Source organism: Myotis yumanensis, unplaced genomic scaffold, assembly GCF_028538775.1.
Source record: "Myotis yumanensis isolate MYYU_CA2020_CCGP unplaced genomic scaffold, mMyoYum1.0.hap1 SCAF_5, whole genome shotgun sequence".
Classification (NCBI taxonomy): domain Eukaryota; kingdom Metazoa; phylum Chordata; class Mammalia; order Chiroptera; family Vespertilionidae; genus Myotis; species Myotis yumanensis.
Window position 1 is genome coordinate 77394730 of NW_027223756.1, and position 23702 is coordinate 77418431.

A 23702-nucleotide genomic window follows, 5' to 3' on the forward strand; every position below is an offset into this window, starting at 1 on the left:
ATCCGCTGAGCCAAACCAGCTAGGGCATGTTATTAAAATAACAGTAACAGCTCCCTAATTCTTTAACTGGTCCTGGAAATTACTGAGGGTAAATCAAAGGGTAAGGAGACAATGGCTTCTTGGGACGGTATTTCCAAGCAACATGGAATTAATTCACTCTGAAGGGAAACGTCTCCCTTCCCACGGTGTCAGCACGCCCCCTGGGGGCCGGAAGCCACACTGGGCTCGCAGGTTCTTGGTTCTGCGTGGCCCTTGGCGTCCATTGGGCTCCTCTTCCCCATCTGCTCCCACTCCAGGAGCATGGCCTGCACGCCCCCTTGCAAAAAACCAGATCCCATTGGCCTGAATTCATGACATTTTACATTTGAAAGGGCCCTGAGAGTAAGATGTCTGCTCCCATTTTTCACTTATGAGAGAAAAGTTTGTGTCACTTTGTCCTGTGTCCAAGGTTGCAGGGCTGGTTAATAATGGCTGGAATGGGCCCCAGCCGGTTTGGCTCAGTGGATAGAGCGTCAGCCTGCGGACTGAAGGGTCCCCGGTTCGATTCTGGTCAAGGGCATGTGCCTGGGTTGCGGGCACATTCCCAGTAGGGGGTGTGCAGGAGGCAGCCGATCAATGATTCTCTCTCATCATTGATATTTCTCTCTCTCTGAAATCAATAAACATATTTTAAAAAAATATATTTTATTGATTTTTCACAGAGAGGAAGGGAGAGAGATAGTTAGAAACATCTATCAGCCGCCTCCTGCACACTCCCCACTGGGAATGTGCCCGAAACCAAGGTACATGCCCCTGACCGGAATCGAACCCGGGACCCTTGAGTCCGCAGGCCGACGCTCTATCTACTGAGCCAAACCGGTCAGGGCTGAAATCAATAAACATATTAAAAAATAATAATAATGGCTGGAACGGGAACATCCCTCTGTTCCCTCTCAAACATTCTTCTGCACTCAGTCCAATGTTTTCTGGAAACTTCTCTCACATGGCAAAAAGCCAAAGAATTAGAGTTACATTGGCAAGTGGGGGAAGTAATTTAAATGAGAACACAAAGCCCACCTTCCTATGGCATTACTCAACCTGTTTTTGACATTTTTAACCTAATAGCCCCACCCTGTACCCCATGAAATTCTAACCCCCCACATTCTGTGCGTTTGTTTATCTACTGGGGGCACTCTGGTGGACCACAAGCCATTGTGACATTTATTTGTCACGTCGGGAGGAGAGCACCCAGTGACGACGACAGGGATGATTCCCGACACCAAGCCCCCTGCCAGGAAAACAGAAATGACAGCCAGCAGCAGCGGGTATAAAAACGACACAATTTATTCTGATGTTCGTGTGGGAAGACCCACAGGCACAGAGTGGGGAGGGGACCCTTCCTGCCCCACAGGCCCCGCTGCCTTCCCCAACCTGGCCTGGCCGAGGGGAAAGGCTGGTGGAGACCTGGGAGGGGACACAGTGGTTCTGGTGTTTGGTTGTGGTTTTGTATTTAAAAGGAGCTACATTCGACTGGATGGTTTTCCTTCAAGGCCCGTGTCCCCAGGGATCCGAGAGCTCGACCCGGTGGCATCCAGGACTAGGCTGAGGTTGTGTTAATTGCACTTGTATGGTGTTGGGAGATGGGGCCCCTCTCCTGTGGACGCCCCAGACACCTAGAGGACCTCAGAGGTGGCTGTGGTTGGGTGGGAAGGGCTGCCATGGGAAAGGCCACTGTTGTGCCCTGAGGGCAGGACTGAGATGCAGGGAGCCTGGAACTGGGCAGCATGTGACTTCCTGAGGTCACTTCCATGCCTGGCCTATGCCCCAGTGTTCTTCGGGGAGACAATGCTGGGACGCTGGTCGCCTGGCCATGAAGGGCCACACCAAGGGCTTCATATAAAGTGGGCAGGCACCCGAAGAAAGGCCAAGTTCAGACCCCAAATCCAGGACAGGTTCTGGGGAAGGGTCACTGGGTTATTCAGAATGGAGGGATATTTGTCTAGAGGGGAGGGGAGCTCACTGTTTATAGATAAAAAGCTGCTTTCCCTTAACATCTACCTCAAGGTGGTTGTCAGTGCGACTGTATAAAAACCTCAATCTTTGCCCGGGCTGGAGTTGCTCGATGGTTAGAGTGCTGACCCACGGACCCAAGAGATGCAGGTTTGATTCCCAGTCAAGAGCACATACCTGAGCTGTAGGTTTGATCCCCAGCCCCGTTAGGGGTGTGTGCGGGAGGCAACCAATCGATGTGTCTCTCTCATGCTGATGTTTCTCTCTGTCTCTCCCCCTCCCTCCCTTTCACTCTCTCTAAAAAAATCAATGGGAAAAATATCCTCGGGTATTAACAAAAATATAAAAATAAACAGAAACTCGATCTTTTATGATATGTGAAAGGGCCCCAGGAAACCCTGACGGATGAGCCAAATGTTCTGGAGGACCTGGAGGAACAGGGGACTGAGGAGGAGCGGAGGAGGGGAGAGAGCCAGGGCCGCGTCGTACCTCATGGCACGGACATGGGGCTCAGCAGGCATGCGAGGGAACTGAGGCTTGAAGCCCAGCAGAGGCGGGTTCCTGTTTTGCTGACTGAGCCTGCGCAGTCTGTCCTCTCCTGGCCGAGCATGCTAGGGGCATCACGGGACAGGCCTGCGAAGGGCAAGCAGAGTTCCAGCCTCCAGGCAGACCCAAGTGCTTTAGAGATAAAGTGGATTTTCCCAGTTGCTCACAGCATACAGAATCACAGAGTTCAAGTTCAAGCTCCCCCCGTGGGGCTCTGGGAGGCCGGGCCCGTGGTGCATGGACCCACAGCTGCTGTCATCTCAGAGTCAGAGAGAGGACTCGACCCCGGTGTCCAGTGCAGCATTGGGGGCACAGAGGTCACCACCTGACAACTGTGGGGGTCAGCGAGCTGCCAGGGCGGAACACAGCCCATGTTCCGGGAAGGTGGCCCTCACGTCGATGTCCCCTGGCACTGCGTCGGTGACAGCGGGGCCCGGGGGCTCTCAGTGGCACATCCGTGCGGTCATTTCTTTCTGTTAAGAACAAGCAGGACATCAGGGACTGACACAGAGGTGACGGGTGTCACACACACACAGAGAAGCAGGGGGTGCAGCCTCAGGAGACTCGTGGGTCTCACTTAAGGTCAAACCTCACAGGAAAGGGAACAGACAGCAGCGCGCCTAGGGCTGGGGTGGGAGCTCTGTGAAGGGCTCGAGGGGCCACCTGTCAGCCCTGGAGGCCAGATGGTGTCTGGCTGCTCACCTCTGCCCTGTTGCCGAGAGCAGCAGGAGTAGTAAGTGAACGCTGAGTGTGCCAATAAAACTATTCACAAAACCCGGTTTACTGGCCCCAGGGTCCCCTCCCTGGTCCCCTCAGCCCCTGGCCCACTCACCAGTGGCTCCAGCTCCTTGGTGTCTATGAGTCCGAACTCCTTGACGAAGTAGTAGAAGTGCTTGTAGCAGGTGTTGACGTGCGCCTCGGAGCCCATCTGAGCGATGCGGTCGAAGTGGTGGATGTAGACGTGCACGAACACGCGGAACAGCCTGGACAGTATCTTCTTCACCACCTGCAAGAAGTTCTTGGGGAACGGCGTGCCTGTGAACAGAGAGGGCCAGGGCACTCAGGAAGCAGCCTCGGGCCCAGCTTGGCCCTGACACCACACTGCCCCGGGACTGCGGTGCAAACAGCCTGTGAACTAGAGGCTCGGGAGGCCGGCCTCCTGCCCAAGCTCACACAGCGCACGTCCCGTTTCCTCTGAAGTCAGTGTTGCCTGGGTGGGAGGTGTCTGTCCGCAGGAAGGAACCCCTTTCTCCAGGATCCTCGGCTTCCTGATCCCCACCCTGGTCTTCCCACCTCCAGCTCCAGGGAGCCCACCGAATGCCATGAGAAACCCACGGTTCTGCTGCGTAGCTACGCCCGGGGAACGGAGGACAGGCCTAGAGGTGTAGCCCATCCTCCGGGTACTGACAGCAGCCGCTCTGGCCCCGCTGGTCCCGCCCTCACTGGGATGTGCTGGGTGCCACACATTCCTTTTGCCTTTGCCTAGCTCCTTTCCCAGAACCCGTAACCAACATTTTATTCCCCGCCCACGTGTGCAAATTGTGGATCTGCTATGTGCACTTTGGGATCTGGCCATGTGTAGGTGTGTATTTCTAGTAACATTTATTTTTCTTAATAGAATGGGACAACCCCTAAAACGTATTTTTTTGACCTCTGATATTTTCCACTTGATATCTTTCTCTCTATCTTAAGTAGTTTTTAAAAAATCCTCATCCGAGGATGTTTTTATTGGTTTTTAGAGAGAGAGAGGAAAGAAGAGAGAGAGAGAGAGAGAGAAAGAGAGAGAGAGAGAGAGAGAGAAACACTGGCTGCTGCCTCCAGCACACACCCTGACCAGGGGTCGAACCCGCAACCTTTTGGTGCACAGGATGACATGATAACCAAGCCACCGGCCAAGGTTTAGCTATGTTTTTATAATATAATTTCATGTACTTGTCAGAGCTTAATTGAATCCATACACCACGTTGCAATTTCTTCTCCTGTTATTGTATTTAATTTCTTTACTTTAAAAAACTGGTAAAGTGCACCCACCTGAGCTTCCCTATCCGAGTCACGCTAGGCGACAGTTTGGTGCCTCAGGCACATTCATGCTGCTGTGCGTGGGGCCACCATGGGCTCCTCCTGCTCCTGCCTGTTTACCCCACCAAGACTTCAGGTCACCTTTGTCCCACAGGCAAGATAGAAGCCACATGTTCACGAGGTCCAACCAGTGCTACCAGGGAGGTGGCCTGGGACCAGGACTGACAGACTGGCCCATCCGTTTTGTTTTTTAAATTGATTTGAGGAAGAGAGAGAAACACATAGATTTGCTATTCCACTTATCTATGCATTCACTGGTTGCTTCTTGTATGTGCCCCAACCGGAGACTGAATCCGCAACCTTGGTATAGCGGGACGATGCTCTAACCCACTAAGCTAGGGCCAGATCAGCCCATCCTCGAAGAGAGGGGCTCAGGGGCCAGGTGAGGACACAGATGTGGCTAGCCGTGGGAAAGCTGCGGTGCACCAGACACACACTCTCCGGAGATGGGAGGTAACAAGCTGGACAGCACTGTGGTTATTGGGCCTATGGCTGGCTGAGTAATGGCCCAGTAAAGTCCAGGTGAGTGCAGGCTATCCATGTGCCAGAAGGCTCAAGATACAGTGTCCGCAGCAAAACTGGGACCTGACGCTGACATGGGGAGCCAACCAGCTGCTCACCACCGCGGAAGGTCTGAGATGTGTCCAGTGAAAAGGCAATTGGGAAGGAACAGGCTCTCTGTACATGGAAGGACCAGCCTGGCTCTGTTCACTCCTCTGACTCTGGGCCAGATGACCTCCTCCACGTGAGACTGATGGCTCTTGTATTCCCTCGGAGAGGGGGTGTCAGGAGTCAGCAAGGGTGATGCTGGGAAGGGGAGTGATTAAGAGCAGCTCATCCTAGGAGAAGGGCTTAGAAATGTAATCTCCAGGCCTGGCCAGAGTGGCTCGGTCGGTTGAGCATCATCCTGTGCACCTAAAGGTTGCTGGTTTGATTCCCAGACAGGACACAGGCCTGGGTTTCAGGTTTTTGATCCCCAGTTGGAGCAGTATGAAAGGCAATTGATCAATGTCTCTCTCTCCCCTCCCTTCCTCTCTCTAAACATATCCTCAGGGAAGAATAAAAAAGAAAGAAAAAAAAGAAAGGTAATCTCCAGGACTGTATAGCCTAAGCATGCAATGGTATTCTCGTGCAGGGGTTGAAATTTGGCCCACTGCCTGCTTTTGTAATAAAGTCTTATTAGAACACAGGCCCATCTGTTTGTTTACACAGTATCTATGACAGCTTTTGGGTTACATGGCAGGTCTGAGTAGTTGAGACAAAGACCTTCTGGGTCATAAAGCTGGAAAGATATACTGTATGGTCCTTTTTTTTTTTTTGTTCCATAGAATTTTATGGTTTTATTAACACAAACTAGAGGCCCAGTGCACAAAATTTGGCCTGCACCCTCTAGCAGTCCAGGAGCCCTCGGGGGATGTCCGACTGCCGGCTTAGGCCCACTGGCAGGCCTAAACTGGCTGTCGGACATCCTTAGCACTGCTGCAGAGGCGGGTGAGGCTCCCACCACCACCACTGCGCTTACCAGCCATGAGCCTGGCTTCTGGCTGAGTGGTGCTCCCCCTGTGGGAGCGCACTGACCGCCAGGGGGCAGTTCCTGCATTGAGCATCTGCCCCTTGGTTATCAGTACGCTTCATAGTGACCTGTTGTTCTACCGTTTGGTTGATTTGCATATTATCCTTTTATTATATAGGATACATTCTGTCTATTCATTTTCTTCACTGGCATTGGGATTGGTGACTGAGGGCCAGCTGGGCTGCTGTTTCCACAATGGCTTGTGGTTCTTTGAGGAGACACTGTGTCCATCTCAGCACAGTAAGATCTGTTACACATCAGCAGCACTTCAAGCTCCTTGACACTGTGGACCAGAAACTTCCAAAAGCCACTGGGCAGCATATGCTGTGTTTTCTTGCTGCTCCCATAACCAATGTTGGGCATCAAGATCTGGCCTTGCATCTTCTGTGCACTCCATAGTCAATGCCTCTGGGTTTCCACCAGTTATACTTAATTTTGACATAATGGTCTAACTGGTGCTGGATGAACTTCTTGGTCCTCATTTAAAAAACATGTCTATTTTTATTGATTTCAGAGAGGAAGAGAGAGGAGGAGAGAGGAAGAAACATCAGTAATGAGAAAGAATCACTGACAGGCTGCTTCCTGCACACCCCCTACTGGGGATTAAGCTCGCAACCTGGGCATGTGCCCTGACCGAGAATTGAACTGTGACCTCCTGGTTCATAGCTCGATGCTCAATCATTGAGCCACACTGGCCGGGCCTTGGTCCTCTTTTTGACAATCCTGGATTTCACCAGGGGTCTGAGGGAAGCCATGATGCCAAGCAGGAGAGGGCTGCTACCTCTGCAAGCAGTGCCAATGAAGAGCTACCATGTGGTCCTTCACAGGAGAAGTGTGCCCCCCAATCTAACATTAACGAGCACAAGCTGGTGGCTCGGGGATAAGTGGGTGTACAGGTGTCAATGGCACAGGTGTGGGACATGGGGATGAAATGTGGACCCCGTCCTTTCTTGGCTCAGCCATAAGTCTAACCCCAGGGAGCACCCGGCAGACTGGTTCTCAGAAGTACCACAGACAAGAAGCAGAGACGCTGCTGTCCGTGCAAAGCATTTTATTCCATTGGCTTGGCTGGGGGTCAGAACAGGCTGAGGGCCTGGGGTTTGCAAACAGGGCAGGAAGATGTGGCCTGGGACAGAGAGGCTCCCAAGGAAAGCAGCGGTGCACCCAGACCCCGGGATGTGGCAGAGGCTGGGCCCAGAGAGCCTGGAGTCTGGTGGTGTGGCCTCAGACCCTTGCCTGGGCAGCCATGTGGCATCTGCCAAGTTCATTTTTAAAAAAATATATTTTTATTGATTTCAGAGGGAAGGGAGAGGGAGAGAGAGATAAAAAAAATTAATGATGAGAGAGAATCATTGATCAGCTGCCTCCTGCACGCCTCCTACTGGGGATCGAGCCTGCAATCTGGGCATGCGCCCTTGACTGGAATCGAACCTGAGATCCTTCCGTCTGCAGGCCGACACTCTATCCACTGAGCCAAACAGGGTAGGGCTGCCAAGTTCATTTCTCTCCATTGGTCATCAGTTTCCTCTGGTAAAATTGCTAGAATTACCATTCCACAGGCAAGGAACTGACTAGAGGACTCAGGGTCTAAGTTCTAGGATGAGGGCCCCTTGAGGAGCTGTCAGGACTTTAGGGGGACCCAGGAGGCTGTGAGTCAGAACAGCGAGCATGTGCAGACACGGACTCCAGGGCGGGTGGGGGCACCTGTGAATCCCTATTTTGGGAAAGCGTCTATTCTGAGTCAGTCTTTTCTCAGATGGGCCTCTGAGAGCCCTCTGCCTGTACAGAGGGTGAGGGAGGTCCAGAGGGGTGAGAAACTTGACCAGGTGCAGACCCCGTCAGTGACCAAGAGCTGGTTCCCCGCAAACTGTCTTCCATGGTGCTGTGTTGATGCCAATGGTGACAGTGAGAGGGGCCTATGTGTGGGTCTCCTAGGACTGCTGTAACAAATTATCACCATCTTAGTGCTTAAAATCACTCCTATGTGCTCCCTCATAGTCCTGGAGGCCAGAAGCCTCACGTCAGTTTCATGGGGCTGATGTCAGGTGTGGGCAGGGCTGCTTCCTTCTGGAAGATCCAGGGAGGATCTATTTCCTGCCTTTTCTGGAAGCTGCTGACATTCCTGGGCTTATGATCACGTCTTCCTTCTCCTGTTGTCACATCACCTTCTCTCTGTGTGTCAAATGTCCCTCTGCCTTCCTTTCACAGGGACCCTTCTGATGAAATTAGGGCCCATCTGGATAATCCAGAACAATCTCCCCATCTCAAGAACCTTAACATGAAGCAAACCATGGCCGATCCACACACTGGAATATTACTCAGTCATGAAAAGGAGTGAAGCGCTGACACTCGCTACAACGTGGGTGGACAATGAACACATGACGCTCAGTGAGAGGAGCCAGACACAGAGGGCCGCACAGTGTGATTCCATTTATGTGAAATGCCCAGAACAGGCACATCCACAGGGACAGGAAGTGGACTGGTGGTTACTGGGCGGGGAGAGAGGGATGGGGTGGCTGCTCATGGGGATAGGGGATGTTGTGGGGATACTGAAATGTTCTGGAATTAGAAGGCATGGTTGCACAACCCTGTGAATATACTAAATGGCACTGAACTTACACTTTAAATGGGTGGATTTCATGGTTTGTGAATTCTATCTCAGTAAACTGTTATTAAGAACACCCCTCACCCCCTGCCCTCACCCCAGGCCACCCAACTCACCAACGTTGGTGGGAAAGATGTCCTCGTTGTTGATCTGCACCTCGATCCAGTCCATGAGCAGGTCCATGTACCGTGGGGCCGACAGTGCTGTGGGCTTGCGGAACTTGTGCTCGTCCTGCCAGCGGTACTCGTACTTGGGGCCTCCCGACATGATGGGGCAGGACTGCTCGGTGCAGCCGTCGCTAATGGTGCCGTAGATGAGGTTGACACGATTGAAGAAGTCCACCACGTGCACGGCCACCCAGTCGTTGAGCTCCTCGCCGCTGGGCAGCTGCACGGCCAGCTTCAGGTCCAGCCCCGCGTTCAGTGAGGCCTGTGCCTTCTTGTGCAGCTCGAACCGCTGGGTGCCGGGCTCAAACTTGCGCTTGGGGCGGAAGGTCTTGTCCTTGTTGAAGACCTGCTTCAGGAAGGGGTTGGACATCGTGGTCCTCACTGCACACTCCTGGTGTCGGCCACCAACCCAGAGGCGACTGGAAATTCACTGGCACCCAGGTCTTCCCTGAGATATGAAATGCAGAGAGAAAGAATGATCACCTGTTCCTGGAAACCCTGTTCCAGAAGCAAGAGTGGGCCACACTGGGTTTTTTCCAGGACTTGTGGTTTTGAGTTTTACCAAAAGGGTGCCAGCTCCTCAGTAAAGAGAAGTGCCCCAAGGTGTGTCCCGACGGCCTCAGAGCAGGAGATGCCGAGTCAGGACCCTGAGAACCCAGGCAGGCAGCATCCTACTCCCGCCCAGCACCCGGCGGCTTCTATAAAGTGGGAGAGGCTGTGCTAAAACCTGCACAGTGGCTCAGGGTGACCGCAGCGGGCTCGGTGGTGGCTCTGTACAGAGATGTCCACACCCCCAGGACCTGTGATTGGGACCTTATTTGGATTGTCTGGGTGGGCCCTATATGACGAGTGCCCTGACAGGAGGAAACACACAGACACACAGGGAGAAGTCCATGTGACAGGGAGGCAGAGATGGGGTGACGTGTCTAAGGGCCAAGGGACAGCAGGGGTCACCGACACTGCCAGAGCCAGGAGAGGAGCCTGGAACTATCACTCCCTCTGAGCCTGAGGGGACCAGCCCACTAGGGATGACACCCTCCCAGGCTGCGAGGGAACACATTCCTGTTGCTTCTCTGTGTCTAAATCTCATTAGATTAGGGCCCACCTCAATCCAGTGGGACCTCATTTTATCATCTTGATATCTGCAAAGACCCCACTTCCAACAGGTGGACGTGAATTTGGGGGGACACTATTCACCCCAGAATACCATCTGAGAAGGATGGACCAGCTTGTCGGGGACTTGTCTGTGGCTACATGGGAACATGCCATGTTCTGGGGGTCAAGGCCTTGATGTGGGGGCTGTAGCCGACGTCCCCTGCCATGAAGGCTTCATCTCCTACCCAGTCAACCTTCTCCCGTCTTTGCTCAGTCTCCTCCTCTGTTATGTGGGGAGAGTAACAAGCTCCACTCAGAGGTGAGAGGATGGAATGGACACGAAGCCAAAGGGCCTGCTCACACTCAGGCTGCAGTCACTGCATCACCCCCAATAGGACCATCCCTCTGCCATAGGATGGCGCCAGCCAACCTGCAGCCTCCTGGTCTCCATCTGCAGGCCCAGGGGCCCCCCTCCTGGGAGTGAGCATGTGGAGGGAACGAGGGCAGGAGCCCGGAGGGCAGGTGGGGTGGGGGTCTCTTGGGAGTTCACCAGAGAGAGGTAATAAATCATCATTTATAATGTTATAGTAAACGCCCCCCTTTTCTTTGCTTGAATTGTGGTGTGAACAAAAAAGGGGCAACAGAGTAGAACTGAGAAGCTTGGGGGCCCTATGGCAGGCCTGGCAAGCTCAGTGACCAAGCGTAGCCACAGAAGACGACCTGATCGATCCCCTCCCCAGGCAGGCTGTGGCGGGTGGTCACATCCCAGGCCTAAGGTTTCCTCAGCAAAGGCCAGTCTTTACGTTAAGTGAGCCTGCCCACTGTTTTTGTGCATCTAGGTGAACACCTTTGAAATGTCGGAGCAATCTCTCTTCCCAGACCCCTAGGGGGGTAACCACCCCCACCAGCAAGTGTACTCCTCAGTGTTATCTGGTTGCCCGCATACCATCCCTATTCACTGTAAAGGCTGTTAACTATCCTGCACCCTCCAATGTAAAAGAAGTACATGTCTCATTTTACTTTACCTAATTCTAGGATTTCCCACTCAGCTTTCTCCTTAATCTCCCACCAACGATTTCATGTAACCTTCCTTATTGTCCTCCTTTGATTCCAAATGCATAAAAAGAACTGCAAACTGCCATTCTCAAAAGCATTGCTCAATCCCTTGAAAACTAACTTCCAGGCATGTCCTCAGTTTGGCTCAAAAAAACCTCTGAAAAATTCTTACAAGATCCTTCTATAGGTCTGGATGTTCTTTTGTGGGAGTTCATTTCTGTGACATGTGGCCAGCTGCATTTGTCCGGTGGCCCACCCTCACGACTCAGCACGCCATGTAGCAAATGACCACAAACTAAGGGGATTGGACCTCACCTCCTCTACAGGGATGCTGCTCAACCTCAAGGACCCAGGACAGCCCCAGCGGAGTATGATCCACGGAGCTCAGCACTGCCAAGGCCAGGCTCAGCCAAAGGCAAGTGCACGCCCACTCTGAACACAGCACCCAGCTCAGGGCAGCAGGGTGCAGGCCAAAGTCAAGTCTAGTCCTTCCCGGGCCCAGAGAGTGAGCTGGCACATACACACTGTCCCTGGGGCCAAGGTGACGTGACTCAGATGACAAGATGGCTTAAGGGTGAGGATTTCAGAAAATTTACAGAGAGCTGAGTCACGGCTCAGGCCACATCCTGGAGCCCAGAGAGAGCCTCCTTCAGGCTTGGCCCTGCCCATCTCTGGGCCCAGGAAGAGTCTCTGAGGGCAGAGGACTCCTGGGCCTTGGTCTTCAAGAGATTTCTCCAGAACCACCGCCAACTCCAGTCTCTCCCATTGCGGGGTCAGAGGGAACAGGGCAGATCTGTCAGCACCAACCTTATGTACTCTATGCACTCAACGAAGACTTCATGGCAGAAGGCCAGGCTCTGTCTTCCAAAAGCCTTCAGTTTAATACCAGATACTAGATATATAATAAAAAATGCCTAAACCAGTATTCTCACCTGGGTCATCCTGCCCCTAGAGGACCCTGGGCAATGTATGGGGCCGTCTGTGGTTGTCACAACTGGGGGTTATCACAAGTGGATGGGGGATGGCTCCCACATTAGAAGGTACTGACTCAGTTCTAACTAGCTACTAAGTCAGTGTTTCAGGCCATGCAGGTGGTAGGAGGAGGAGCCTGAGCTCGAACCCTGAACCATGCGGGTGAAGCTGTGGTTCTTTCTGCTGGACCCCATGTCTCCTAACTCACCACTTATCCATTATTCCAGCTTCCACTTGTTCTATCCCAAATCCAGTGCCAGGCACCCCCGAGGCTGGTCTCTCCCGCACCCGAAACCTCTAAAATGCCAGCACAGAGTGCAGACCGGCACCCTTCCCTGGTTTAAGTGAGTGGGCACAGCCCTGGGGGTACAGGCCTGGAGGGTGGGAAGGTGGTGCCTCTAATCGGGGAAATGGGCAACCACAACACTCCACCTGCCCACTCCTCTCCTACCGTAGCACAGGATGGGGCCCAGTCTCAGAGACCTCCAGGAAGCTCTGATTAACGGGCTACCTCACTGGCCCTTGTCTGAGAGATGAGCTGCATCCCTCAGGGCTGGACATCCTAGGGCCCCTCCATGCCATGGGCGTGTACACTGGACACACCAGGTTAGGACCCTGCAGTCCCACCTGTGACTAACTACCCAAGTGGCTCAAACACCTGCCAGGTAATGAATCTGCAAACCAAGTTGCTCTCAGGCCACTCTGGGGGCAAGTCAAGGTACAGAAACCCCTGTGGGCCACCCAAAAAGCCAGCCGCCTTCCCCGTGCCCACTGCCTGCTGGCACCATGGGGACACTTCCTCATTCCTCATCCTTGGTCTTATTTCAGTCTCCCAACGCCCCTCCATGTGGGGCAAGGGCAGCCGCACTTGGTAATGAGAAGACAAACTGGAGTGCCACACCCTCATCCAGCAGAGCGGGGCTGGCCAAGCCAGGCCACAGGGCCCCGCAGCTGCCTCTACTCCAGGTTCCTGTTTATCCTGCAGCGAACCTTCTACCCTGATGGAAACCCCAACACAAGGAAATCTGCACCCACCAGGGCCCGGTCGCTACCTTCTATTTTGGGGCCTCTTTGGTGATGGCTTTGGGAGTTTAACCACTGACAACGTCACTTGGGGACATGAGACCTGGGAACACAGGAGCCTTAGGGGCAATGACAGGGCCATTGAGAAGAGCCCCTGCCCAGCCAAGCCTTAGGGAGGTGGGGGCCCCACTGCCCCCCCAGGAGGGCCACTTGTCTTTTGTCCACATGCTGTCATGCCAGTGCACCGACAGTTCTGGAAGATGGGGTAGGGCAGTGAAAGGGGCTTGCCAGGCTCCTGCTCGCCTTCCTGACTCTTCTCAGAAGGTGGGGGGATTTTTTTTTTTTTTAAGTGGCAGCAATGATTTTCTGAAAAAGTTCCTAGATGGGCAGAGTTCCCATTAAAGATAAACAACTTTGTATCAGAAACACACATCCCAAGCCTGAAGGGTGGCCGGCTGTGAACCAGTCCACACTGCTGCCCCATTACCATCTCGGGGCCTTTCTCTTTGATATTTTTAGAACCCCCTCCAAGGGTGCAGCGTGGGGAGGGGCTGGGAGAACCATCTCAGAATTCAATGCTCAGGGCTCTCCTGGCTCCCTGGTTCTTCCACAGAAGCACCTAGAAGCTTCTAGAGCAGCCGTGGGCAAACTACAGCCCGCGGGCCGGATCCGGCCCGTTTGAAATGAATAAAACTAAAAAAAAAAAAAGACCATACCCTTTTATGTAATGATGTTTACTTTGAATTTATATTAGTTCACACAAACACTCCATCCATGCTTTTGTTCCGGCCCTCCGGTCCAGTTTAAGAACCCACTGTGGCCCTCGAGTCAAAAAGTTTGCCCACCCCTGTTCTAGAGTGACACAAGGTAAGATGACAAAATCCCCCACTCAATACACGCCCACCCCCACTTTATTTCCTGTAAACAAAACAGTTCCTCCAAGCAACGGCCTTGCCTCATGAGGTGCAGCAAAGCCCGGCCCATCACCACTTCCTTCCGGTGCCTCCACATCCTGCCTCAGCTGCTGACACTGCCACCACCTCAAGGACACTACCCCGACCTGGTGGTGGGGGTGGGTTGGAGGGACAGACCCCAGTCTGGGAGATCAGCCCTGGGTTCGGGCCAGCAGCCCCGGTGTTTGGCTGGAAGATGCTTGTGGCCCAGGGTCTGTCCCATTACAGAAGCCAGTGCCCAGCACTGTCTTCCACCTCCTAATGTTCATTTTTATTTTTATTTTTTTAAACGTGTTTTTTAAAAACTGATTTTAGAGAGGGAGGAAAGGAGAGGGATAGAGATAGAAACATCGATTGGCCCTACTGGCATGGCTCCGTGGTTGAGTGGCGACCTATGAAGCAGGAGGTCACGGTTCGATTCCCAAGCAGGGCACATGCCTGGACTGCGGGCTCCTTTCCCAGTGGGGGGCGTGCAGGAGGCAGCCAGTCAATGATTCTCATCACTGATGTTTCTATCTCTCTTCCCTTCTCCCTTCCTCTGTGAAGAAAGAAAAAAGAAAAGAAAAGGAAAGAAAAGAAAAGAGAGAAGGAGACATTGATTGGCTGCCTCCTGCATGTCCATGAGCCCGCAACCCAGGCATGTGCCCTGACCGGGAATTGAACCAGCAACCTCTTGGTTCATGGGTCGTCTTCAACCACTGAGCCACAGCGCTGGGCAATGTTCATTTTTAAATATCACCACAGCCCCCTGTGCAGGAAGGCCCCACCATCCTGAAGGGTGCTTGCTGAGACTGGTTTCGGGCCTCCTGCATGGGGAGAGGATTTGCATTTTGTTGGCCTTTTGTGCGCAGGTCTTGGTTTTTGGGTGACGTTCTCCAACATGTATTGTAGAAAGGCAGGAAGTAAGGTTTGAGGGGGCCGCTCCAAGCCAGGTGCTGCGGAGTGGTTCTGTAGATTCCAGCCCAACTGAGATGTAATTCACATCCTGGTAAATTCCACCCTTTTATTTTTATTCAGTGACTCAGACCCTTTATTTATTTATTTATTTTTAATATATTTTTATTGATTGCAGAGGAAGAAAGAGGGAGAGAGAGATAGAAACATCAATGATGACAGAGAATCATTGATTGGCTGCCTCCTGCACGCCTCACGCTGGGGATCGAGCCCACAACACGGGCATATGCCCTTGAGTGGAATCGAACCCGGGACCCTTCAGTCCACAAGCTGATGCTCTACCCACTGAGCCAAACCAGCTAGGGCCAATTCCAACCTTTTAAAGTATACAAGTCAATGCATGATTTAGTAAACTCATACAGTATGCAACCATCCCCAATTCCATAACATTCCCACCACCCCAAAAGACACTGTGTCCATCAGTAGTCACTCCCACTCCCATTAAGAACTGAATCATGGCCGAAACCGGTTTGGCTCAGTGGATAGAGCGTCGGCTTGCGGACTGAAAGGTCCCAGGTTCGATTCCGGTTAAGGGCATGTACCTGGGTTGCGGACACATCCCCAGTAGGAGATGTGCAGGAGGCAGCTGATCGATGTTTCTCTCTCATCAATGTTTCTGACTATCTCTCTCCCTTCCTCTCTGTAAAAAATCAATAAAATATATTTAAAAAAAAAAAAAAGAACTGAATCATGTCCCCCAAAAGACATGTTCAAATCCTGATCCTGGTAACTATGAATGGAACCTTGTTTGGAAATGGGGTCTTGCAGGTGTAATTAGTTAAGGTGAGGTCACACCAGAGTAGAGTGACCCTAATGCAAGGACACATGTTCTCATAGGAAGAGGGAGATTTGGACACAGACCCACAGAGACGATGGTCATGTGATGACAGAGGCAGACATGGGTGATCCGTCTGTAAGCCCAGAGGCACTAAGGACTGCCAGTAAGTCAGCAGCTGAAAGAGGCAGAAGGGACCCTTCCCAGGGCTGAGAGCTAAGAACTCACAGCACACGGAGGTGGGCTGAGATCTGAACTGGGTGTCCCTACGTCCCAGCCTCTCCATCAAGACAGAGAAGGGTAATGGAAGAATTAAACAGGGGAAAAAAAAAGACAGAGAGGGGTGTGGTGTGTACATGGACCAGCTCTCTCTGCTTCAGTTTCCCATTGGGGCAAATGCTGGTACAGATATATTGTTTGACAAAACCGTGTCACCTGAGGGACAGAGGAAGGTGAGAAAGGTTATGGGTCATTGATGTGTCCACGTAGGAGCCACACCTCTTTCAACGTACCTTCACTGACCAGAGGCATGTCAGGAAGGGCAGGACACATGAAACAGTGCCCCTGAACGCCCATCCACACTTATGCCCATCACTGGCTGTTCACACTTCCTCTTTTTTTTTTTTTTAGTAATAATTCTTTATTGTTGACCACGCCTCCTTTTCACATCGGGATCCTCAGATATGGACTTGCCTGTGCACTGACCTCAGAGACAGGGGGCTCTGGAGGGAAGGAGTCACAGCTCTGAGCTGTCCTCTGAGGGCCAGGCCCATCCACTCAAGGGTTTCACTCTCGGGGGCGGGGGGTCTGTAAAGAGCTCCCAGCAAGTCAGCTACAGCTGTGGGTCTCACCCAGGGTGGTCCTGCCCTCGGGGACCCCAGGAAACGCCTGGGGACAGCTATGTTTGTCACACCGCGGGTGCTCCTGGCATTGAGTGGGCTGGGACCAGGGACGCTGCTCAGCACCTACCGTGCCCAGGAGGGCCCCGCAGAGCGCCCACCCCCAATGTGTGACTTGGGACTCAGCGCAGGCGTGACCTTGTCTTTCCCAGAATCCAGTTTCTGAAGCCAGATTCCCCTTTTCTGCTTAAACTATCTGAACGTGGTAATTCCAGGAAATCAGAAACAGAGCTCACCAGCTGGGGCACGTCTGGAACTTCCCAGAGTAAAAACCCAACTTCCTAGACGCTGCTGGGGATTTTGTTAAGCCTCCATTTTATGAGGCTCTGGAGATGTGAGAACAACTCTCAGAAGGTAATTAATGGCTGACTTTCCCATGAACGTAAGCTCAGCCTCGGAGCAGGAGCATTTCCACAGAAGAAACAGCCTGGCTGAAACTTGTCAGAATATGAATTGTCTAAAAAGTTCAGGAACTGAACTAGCACTTCCACGAATCCCCTGAGGCACTAAAACGCAGCTTTTGCTGAGAGAGAGTGAGAGAGAGAGAGAGAGAGAGAGAGGACTTACAGATGATCAGTTACTTGAGAGGCCTGGGACACGGAGAACGTTGAGCTCTGCTGTGTAGGAGATGCAAAGATGATAAAGACACACTCTCTCCTTTAGGGAGGTTCCAATAAAAAGTACGTTATCAGCCATGAAAGACATGAGGAACTGTAACTGCCCATGACTAAGAGAAAGAATACAGTCTGAGAAGGTGACATTCTGGAAAAGGGAGAACTACACAGACTTAAAAGGTCTAGGTGCCAGGGGTTGGGGGAGGGAGGGATGAATAAGGGGGGCATAGAGGATTTTTAAGGCAGTGCCACTACTCTAACACTGTCATGGTGGACACAGGTCACTATACATTTGTCCCAACCCATGGAATGCACAACACAAAGAGTGAATGAACTCATATGTCACCATGGACTGGGAGTACTAGTGGTGTGTCAGCGTAGGCTCATCGTCGTAACAACTACCCTTCTCTGGTCAGGAAGGCTGACAGTGGGAGAGGCTGTGCATATGTGGGGTACAGGGTAACGGGAAATCTCTGTGCCTTCTGCTCAGTTATGCCATGAGTCCAAAACTGCTCTAGAAGTCTATTAAGCCTTAGCCGGTTTGGCTCAGCGGTTAGAGTGTCAGTCCTCGGGGTCTCCAGTTCGATTCCGGCCAAGGGCCCATACCTCGGTTTGCAGGCTCCATCCCCGGCCCAGGCTGGGGTGCGTGAGGGAGCAACCAATCAATGTGTCTCTCTCATATCGATGTTTCTCTCTCTTTGTCTCTCCCCCTTCCTTCCACTCTCTCTTTAAAAAATCAATGGGGAAAAAAAAATATCCTTGGGTGAGTATTAACAAAATAAATAAATAAATAGATAAGTAAACAAGTCTATTAGAAAAATTATAGCTAACACTAATTCACCAATTAAAAAACACCAAGCATTTGGCTAAGTCCTTTAAGTAGCTCACCCCTATGAAGAAGTTACTAAAGCCACAAACAGGAAGCAAAAAACCACGAAGCCTAGGAAAGTCAGAGTTGAACATATATTTGCAGAAAGAATAAACACCATGGAAGGCACTAGAAATATAATGTACACCCGTGGTTAATTTCAAAATTTTCAGTAGCTACATTGAAAAGTAAGAAAATGAAAAGAAACAGGTAAAATCAACAGTCATAATATATTCTATTTAACACAAGGGCAACAAAATATCATTTCAACACCTAAGGAATACAGAAAATATTAAGGAGATTTTCTGCCTTTTAAAAACATAGGAGCCTCTGTGATCTGGTGTTCATTTTGCACATATAGCAGGTCCTAATTTAATCCAGCCATGTTTGGAGGGCTCACTAGCTGCCCGTGGCTGCTGCCCTGGACAGAGGGTTTTTTGTTCATCATCACCCTAGAATATTTTTTCCATTGATTTCTGGAGAAAGTGGAGAGAGAGAGAGAGAAAATACATCCATTACCTGTCTCCCCCACAGGCCCCGATCAACCTGGGGATCGAACCTGTAACCAGGTATGTGCCCTTGACTGGGAATTGACCCTCCACCCTTTGGTGCTCAGCCAACGCTCTAACCATTGAACCCACGGGCCAGGGCTCCAGAGGGTTTTAAAAGAAGGGAAAATCCACTTGTCAGAAGAAAGGAGTAACGGGACAGGTGCTGTCTAAGGTGGGTGTCCAGGGAGGATAAACACAGCTATCAGAGCAGGATCTGGGGTGAAGAAACGGGTGCCTTTTGGGAGGGAAGCGGGAAGCAGGGGGCCCTGGGGCCAGGGCAGCCAGGACTCGCACTTGCTGTGTTCTCACTCCATACTCAGTCTCGGGTTCGACTGACCAGTTGATGTCTCTCTCTCACATCGATGTTTCTATCTCTCTCTTTCTCCCTCCCTCCCTTCCACTCTCTCTAAAAATCAATGGAAAAAATATCCTCAGATGAGGATTAACAGAAAGAAAAAAAAGGCCACTCATTTTTTACGATGTCAAAGGGCAGAGAACAGGGGCTCAGGGCTTTGGGGAATGGCAGCCCCGTGGCGTCACTGAGCACTGCGTCTGTAAAATGGGCTTATAAGCACCCCCTCTGTATTGGGTGAAGGAAGGAGGAGAAGGCAGCTGCCCAGAGGCCACGTGTGACACCAGCAAGTCCAAAACCAGGTAGCGCAGGCAGGCCCTGGGCTGTGAAATGTGCACATCATACTCCAAATTCACCTGCGTGCTTTAAATATGTGCACTGCATGGATACCCATTACCCCTCACGTGACCAGAAGAATCTCACCCTAAGAGTAACACGGGCTCTCTGGGTGGTAGGTCACCCATGATTTATTTTCTGCTTTGTGACTTTCTGTATTTTCCAACCACGCCCCTCTTCCCCTTTCAGTGACATCTTATAGAATACGTGGTCCTTTCCAACAAATGCCGGCCCACCAGCCAGTGCAGGGACGCAACTGCGAAGTCCCCGCAATGGGCAGTGCGGACACGCCAACACCCCGCGCCCAGCCTTTGCCCAGCGCTCAGGGACTCGGGACCAGGAAGCAAGAAGCTCGGGTCCCGAAAAGCCGACTCCCCGTGGGGCAGGAGCCCTGAAATCCTGCGCAATTGCCCCAAACCAGTGGCGGGGGCTTAGCGATAGTAAGTGGCACGGCTCGGGGTTGATCCCTCAGTGACAGTTGCAGCCACGATTTCGACGGAGAGACCACGGCTACTCCCTCCCGCCGCCCGCGTTTGCCGCTCCTGAGGGACCAGGACTCCCGCCGCCCGCGCCCGCCACTTCGCGATGTTCGGCTGTCCACCGCCCGCGATCCCCGGCCGAGGACCCACCTGCCGCCTCACGCCGACCGGCCGGGCTGCGCTGGCCTCCGTCCTCGGTCTTCTGTCCCCGGCTGCCCGCCAGTCCGCACCTCGACTCCCGCCGAGGAGGAACTCCGCGCACAGCCTGCCCCGGCCCCGCCCGGCCGGATCTACTTCCGCTACAGACGCAGGCCTCCCCGGAAGCGGAGCTGGGGGCCGAGGTATCCACCGAGAGGGGGCGCACTGCGACACCGCGCTCTATGTTGCTTGGCAACCGAAGCCGTGATGCCATTGGCTAGTGCCTGCGGCTGAAGCCTGTGGGCGGAGCTTCCACTGTGCTGGGGATGAGGGGCGGGGCCTCGAGCAGGGAGCGGCCTGGAAGGAGGAGCTGGCGCCGCGGACTGGGCGCTCGGAGGGTCGCGGCCCGAGGGTGGGGCCGATCTGGGGAGGGGAGACTTTCAGGGAGTGGCGGCTCGTGGGCGAGGCCTGGAGGCTGAGCCCGCGTCTGCAGTTTTCCGTCGCGGGGCCCGAGGCGCCGTTGGTGGGTGCGTGGTGGCGAGGCGTGGCGCGGAGGTGCGGTTGGTCAGTTGGTGGTGAGCGTGGCCAGGACACGGCCCTGCCGCTGTGCCTGCAGCTGAAGACCGCGCTGGCCCGCGGCTGCCTGCACTGCCATGGCAACTTCTTGGCGTTCTTCACCCGCCATCACATGAACCTCAAGTCCTGGTAGGGGGACGACATCCCCGTGTCGGGCTGCTGCTCACCGACTGGAGCCAGGACATAATGAAGGCGCTGCACTTGGCCATCCCCGTGATCGGTGCGTCCCCGGCCCAGGCAGACCCCGCCCCGGCCCGGGCCGCTCACCGGACCCCTCCTTCAGTGCCTAGCCCGGGAAAAGCTGAACCAAGTGGCAAACACCGTGTACCAGTAGCTGGATCAGCTGTACCAGGGGAAGATGTATTTCCCGGATAAGGGGACGGCCCACCGGCCCTAGGACACCCCGGACCGCGCACCGTTCGAACCTGACTTCCCTCCTCCTGCCAATCCCCATCAGGGTATTTCCCCAAGGAGCTTCAGGCATCTTCTGAGAGTGGGTGCACCGCATCCAGAATGCCACCGTTGAAAGTGAGCTAGAGAGGCTGAGGCAGGGGCGTGCTTCCCAGGGCCTAGGGGACCCAGGACCACAGGAGTATTTTAGAGGCCTCTCATGCGCTGGGAGCCCCGGGCCAGGGCGTAGCTGGGGCTGGAGTTAGGTGGATAGGGTGTCAGTGCATCCAGGCATTAGAACTCAGAGCCTGCGGCCAGCATGGGACCAGACAGAAATCGGGGAGCAGGGCATCTCCCTGAGGGAGGAACACTTTCATGCCCTGGGTGCCAGCAGGGCCCTTTGAAAGATAAATCCCATCTCTCCCTCCCTGCCACCTTCCCCAGCTGGCCCCTACAGGCACTAGTGAGTATTGCTGCCACCCTGTCCAGTAGTCACTCCATTCCAGGTTAGGAGCCACCCCAAGTGACTGATGGACAAACCCTAAGCCTTGGCAGGCCTGAGAAGGTGGGCTGGAGTCAGGGACAGGCAGGGCCTGCTAAGAAAGTGCTCTCCATGCTCTTGTCCCTGCACAGGCCGCACTGATTGTCAGCATCACTGTGGTGAGTGAGCCTCTGTCCGGGCCATGGGTGTCCCTCCTCCCCCTCCTCCCTGCCTTTCATCACGTGGGTAGGATGGGGTGGGCACAATTGGCCCTCTGAACTCAGGGCCACATTGGCTCCACACCCTGTGTCCCCACCGGTTGTAGGTGCAGTGGAACACAGCTGTGCAGGGCTTCCTCCTTTACATGTGAGTTGTAGAAATAATTGGCACAAGTCTCCCCTCTCCAAACCAACATGAGTTTTATCAGAGTCAGTAGGGTATGTGTGAGGGCAGCCACCAGGAGGCAGGACCTGGACCCTGTGCTCCGGGCCCCAGCCCTTCCTTCCTCAAGGGTCTCTGAGCTCAGTTGGCACAAGGGGGGCAGATCATCTTGGTTAAAGCGTCCCTTCCCACAGTCTGGTCTTACCCTGCCCCAAGTGGGTGGCAGGGTTGTGGTTAGAACCTAGGAGGAACCCCCGCGCCTATGATGGATGTGCCCCAGTGGAGGGACTTGGGGGTCACGGGGCTAACCAGGGCCCAGTCGTGTCTTTCAGACAGGGCACCAATACAAGGTGAGCTCCCCCTCTCCAAAGCCCTGGCCAGGTGGGAGTTGGGTGGGGACAAAACTTTGAGGGTCTGCAACCCTGTCACATGCCCCACATGGGAGGAGAGGCCCAGGCCCCTAGCAAACACCTACCAGTTAGGTTGAGGTGGGGATGGGAGAGGAAGTACTGAGGCACCTGTTTCTCTCTGCAGCCTGATATCACCAAGCTTCATGGGTCTGGAGCCCCCACACCTCATCATCCTGACACTGGACAATGCTTCTGAGTGCTGACACAGCGCCGATAGCCATCCGGCCCACTGGACCCACCCCAGCTGCACTGTGGGGCCAGGACTCAGCTGGGCTGTCCCAGTCTGACTCTGGAGCAGGCTTGCTGCTCTCTGGGGGTTCCTGCACAAGCCCATCAGAGCCCAGGCAGGGCCAGACCTGGGAGGAGGGGAAGGGGGATGGATTGTATACAGCAGATGCTGGGTGGGATCAGAACTATATGATGGATGATTAAATGTCACTGACATTTCTCCTCATGGAGCAGTCCCTGTAGGGGCAGGGAGAACCATGTGAGGCCTGAGCAAGACACATCTGGTCATGGGCACAGGGTCCAAAGGTCAGTCCCCACACCAATTTGATTGTGATGTGCCAGAGCGTACCTGGGCAGGCTCACCCGGAAAGGAGCCTGGGAGCGAGATGGTTCTGATGATTCAAAGGGAGACGGCAGTCTAGTGAGACAGGGTTGGCTTCAGTGTATCATGGGGCTCAGGTCATCAGGTCATGTGGGGCTGAAACTCAGTCCAAGGAACCCTACAGCACTGCTTCGAAAACACTCCACATGGATTGTGATCCAGGCTGTATAGCTGTTCCAAGACGGGAGGGCGGCTCTGAAATGCTGCCCTGAGGTACCTTTCCTGCCTGTCAGTCTGTCCTGAGCAGGCACTCCTTTCTCGGCCTGGGTGCTGCTTCCCTGACTTCCTCCTCCAGCTCCCTCTTGTTCTTGTGTCTGGAGGGGAAGAGTGGGGGTTGAGTCACAGGCCTTTTGAGGACCCCACACATGCTGCACAGCTTCCTACTGAAATTTCCCTGACAGAATGCTAGCCACATTTTCACCTGTGTGTTTATCCGGTAGGATTTAAACAAAACAGCATGAGAGGCTCAGGTGATATTTGGATAGACTGTCAAATAATGGAGTCACGGGACGTCTTCAATAAACACAGGGAGGGGTGTGTGCCAGGAGCAGGGCTGGCTGATCACCAGGATCCTGGGCACCCCGTCACTGCTATTTCTACATTGGCCTTTGCCTTTCCAGCCCGAGGGCAATGCAAGGGGTTGGTGTGCTACATGATGCACTTTTCCCCACTGAGAAGTGGAAAGGGCCTGCTGGCTGACGGTGGTAGAGGCAGGACTGGCGAGGCCTTTCTCCCCACTGGTGCTCCAAGTGGGGTTTAATGTGGGGCTGATCTCCACCCCCCTACACTAGGAGATTCCAGTTGTGACTGATTTGGGCTCTCTGTCCACT

General features: G+C 53.5%; 2 protein-coding genes across 3 annotated transcripts; one reads left to right on the forward strand and one right to left on the reverse strand.

The window, feature by feature from the left end:
- Window positions 1-1300: 1300 nt before the first annotated feature.
- MOB3A (MOB kinase activator 3A) lies at window positions 1301-20150 on the reverse strand. 2 transcript variants are annotated; one of them, XM_070415721.1, is made up of 4 exons: window positions 20037-20150; window positions 8909-9407; window positions 3368-3570; window positions 1301-3008 (listed from the first exon to the last, which is right to left on the reverse strand). In XM_070415721.1, the coding sequence occupies exons 2-4, from the start codon at window positions 9327-9329 to the stop codon at window positions 2979-2981; spliced, it is 654 nt and encodes a 217-aa protein (XP_070271822.1). In that variant the 5' UTR covers window positions 9330-9407; window positions 20037-20150; the 3' UTR covers window positions 1301-2978. The 2 variants fall into 2 exon arrangements, with proteins under 2 accessions (XP_070271822.1, XP_070271821.1); XM_070415720.1 differs by lacking the exons at window positions 1301-3008; window positions 3368-3570 and adding an exon at window positions 6979-7442.
- IZUMO4 (IZUMO family member 4) lies at window positions 19993-22515 on the forward strand. The gene is given in 5 exon segments (XM_070416963.1): window positions 19993-20227; window positions 20594-20755; window positions 20758-20820; window positions 20891-20990; window positions 22387-22515. Coding segments are annotated over 5 exon segments (639 nt in total). The 3' UTR covers window positions 22466-22515.
- The last annotated feature ends 1187 nt before the right edge of the window (window positions 22516-23702 follow it).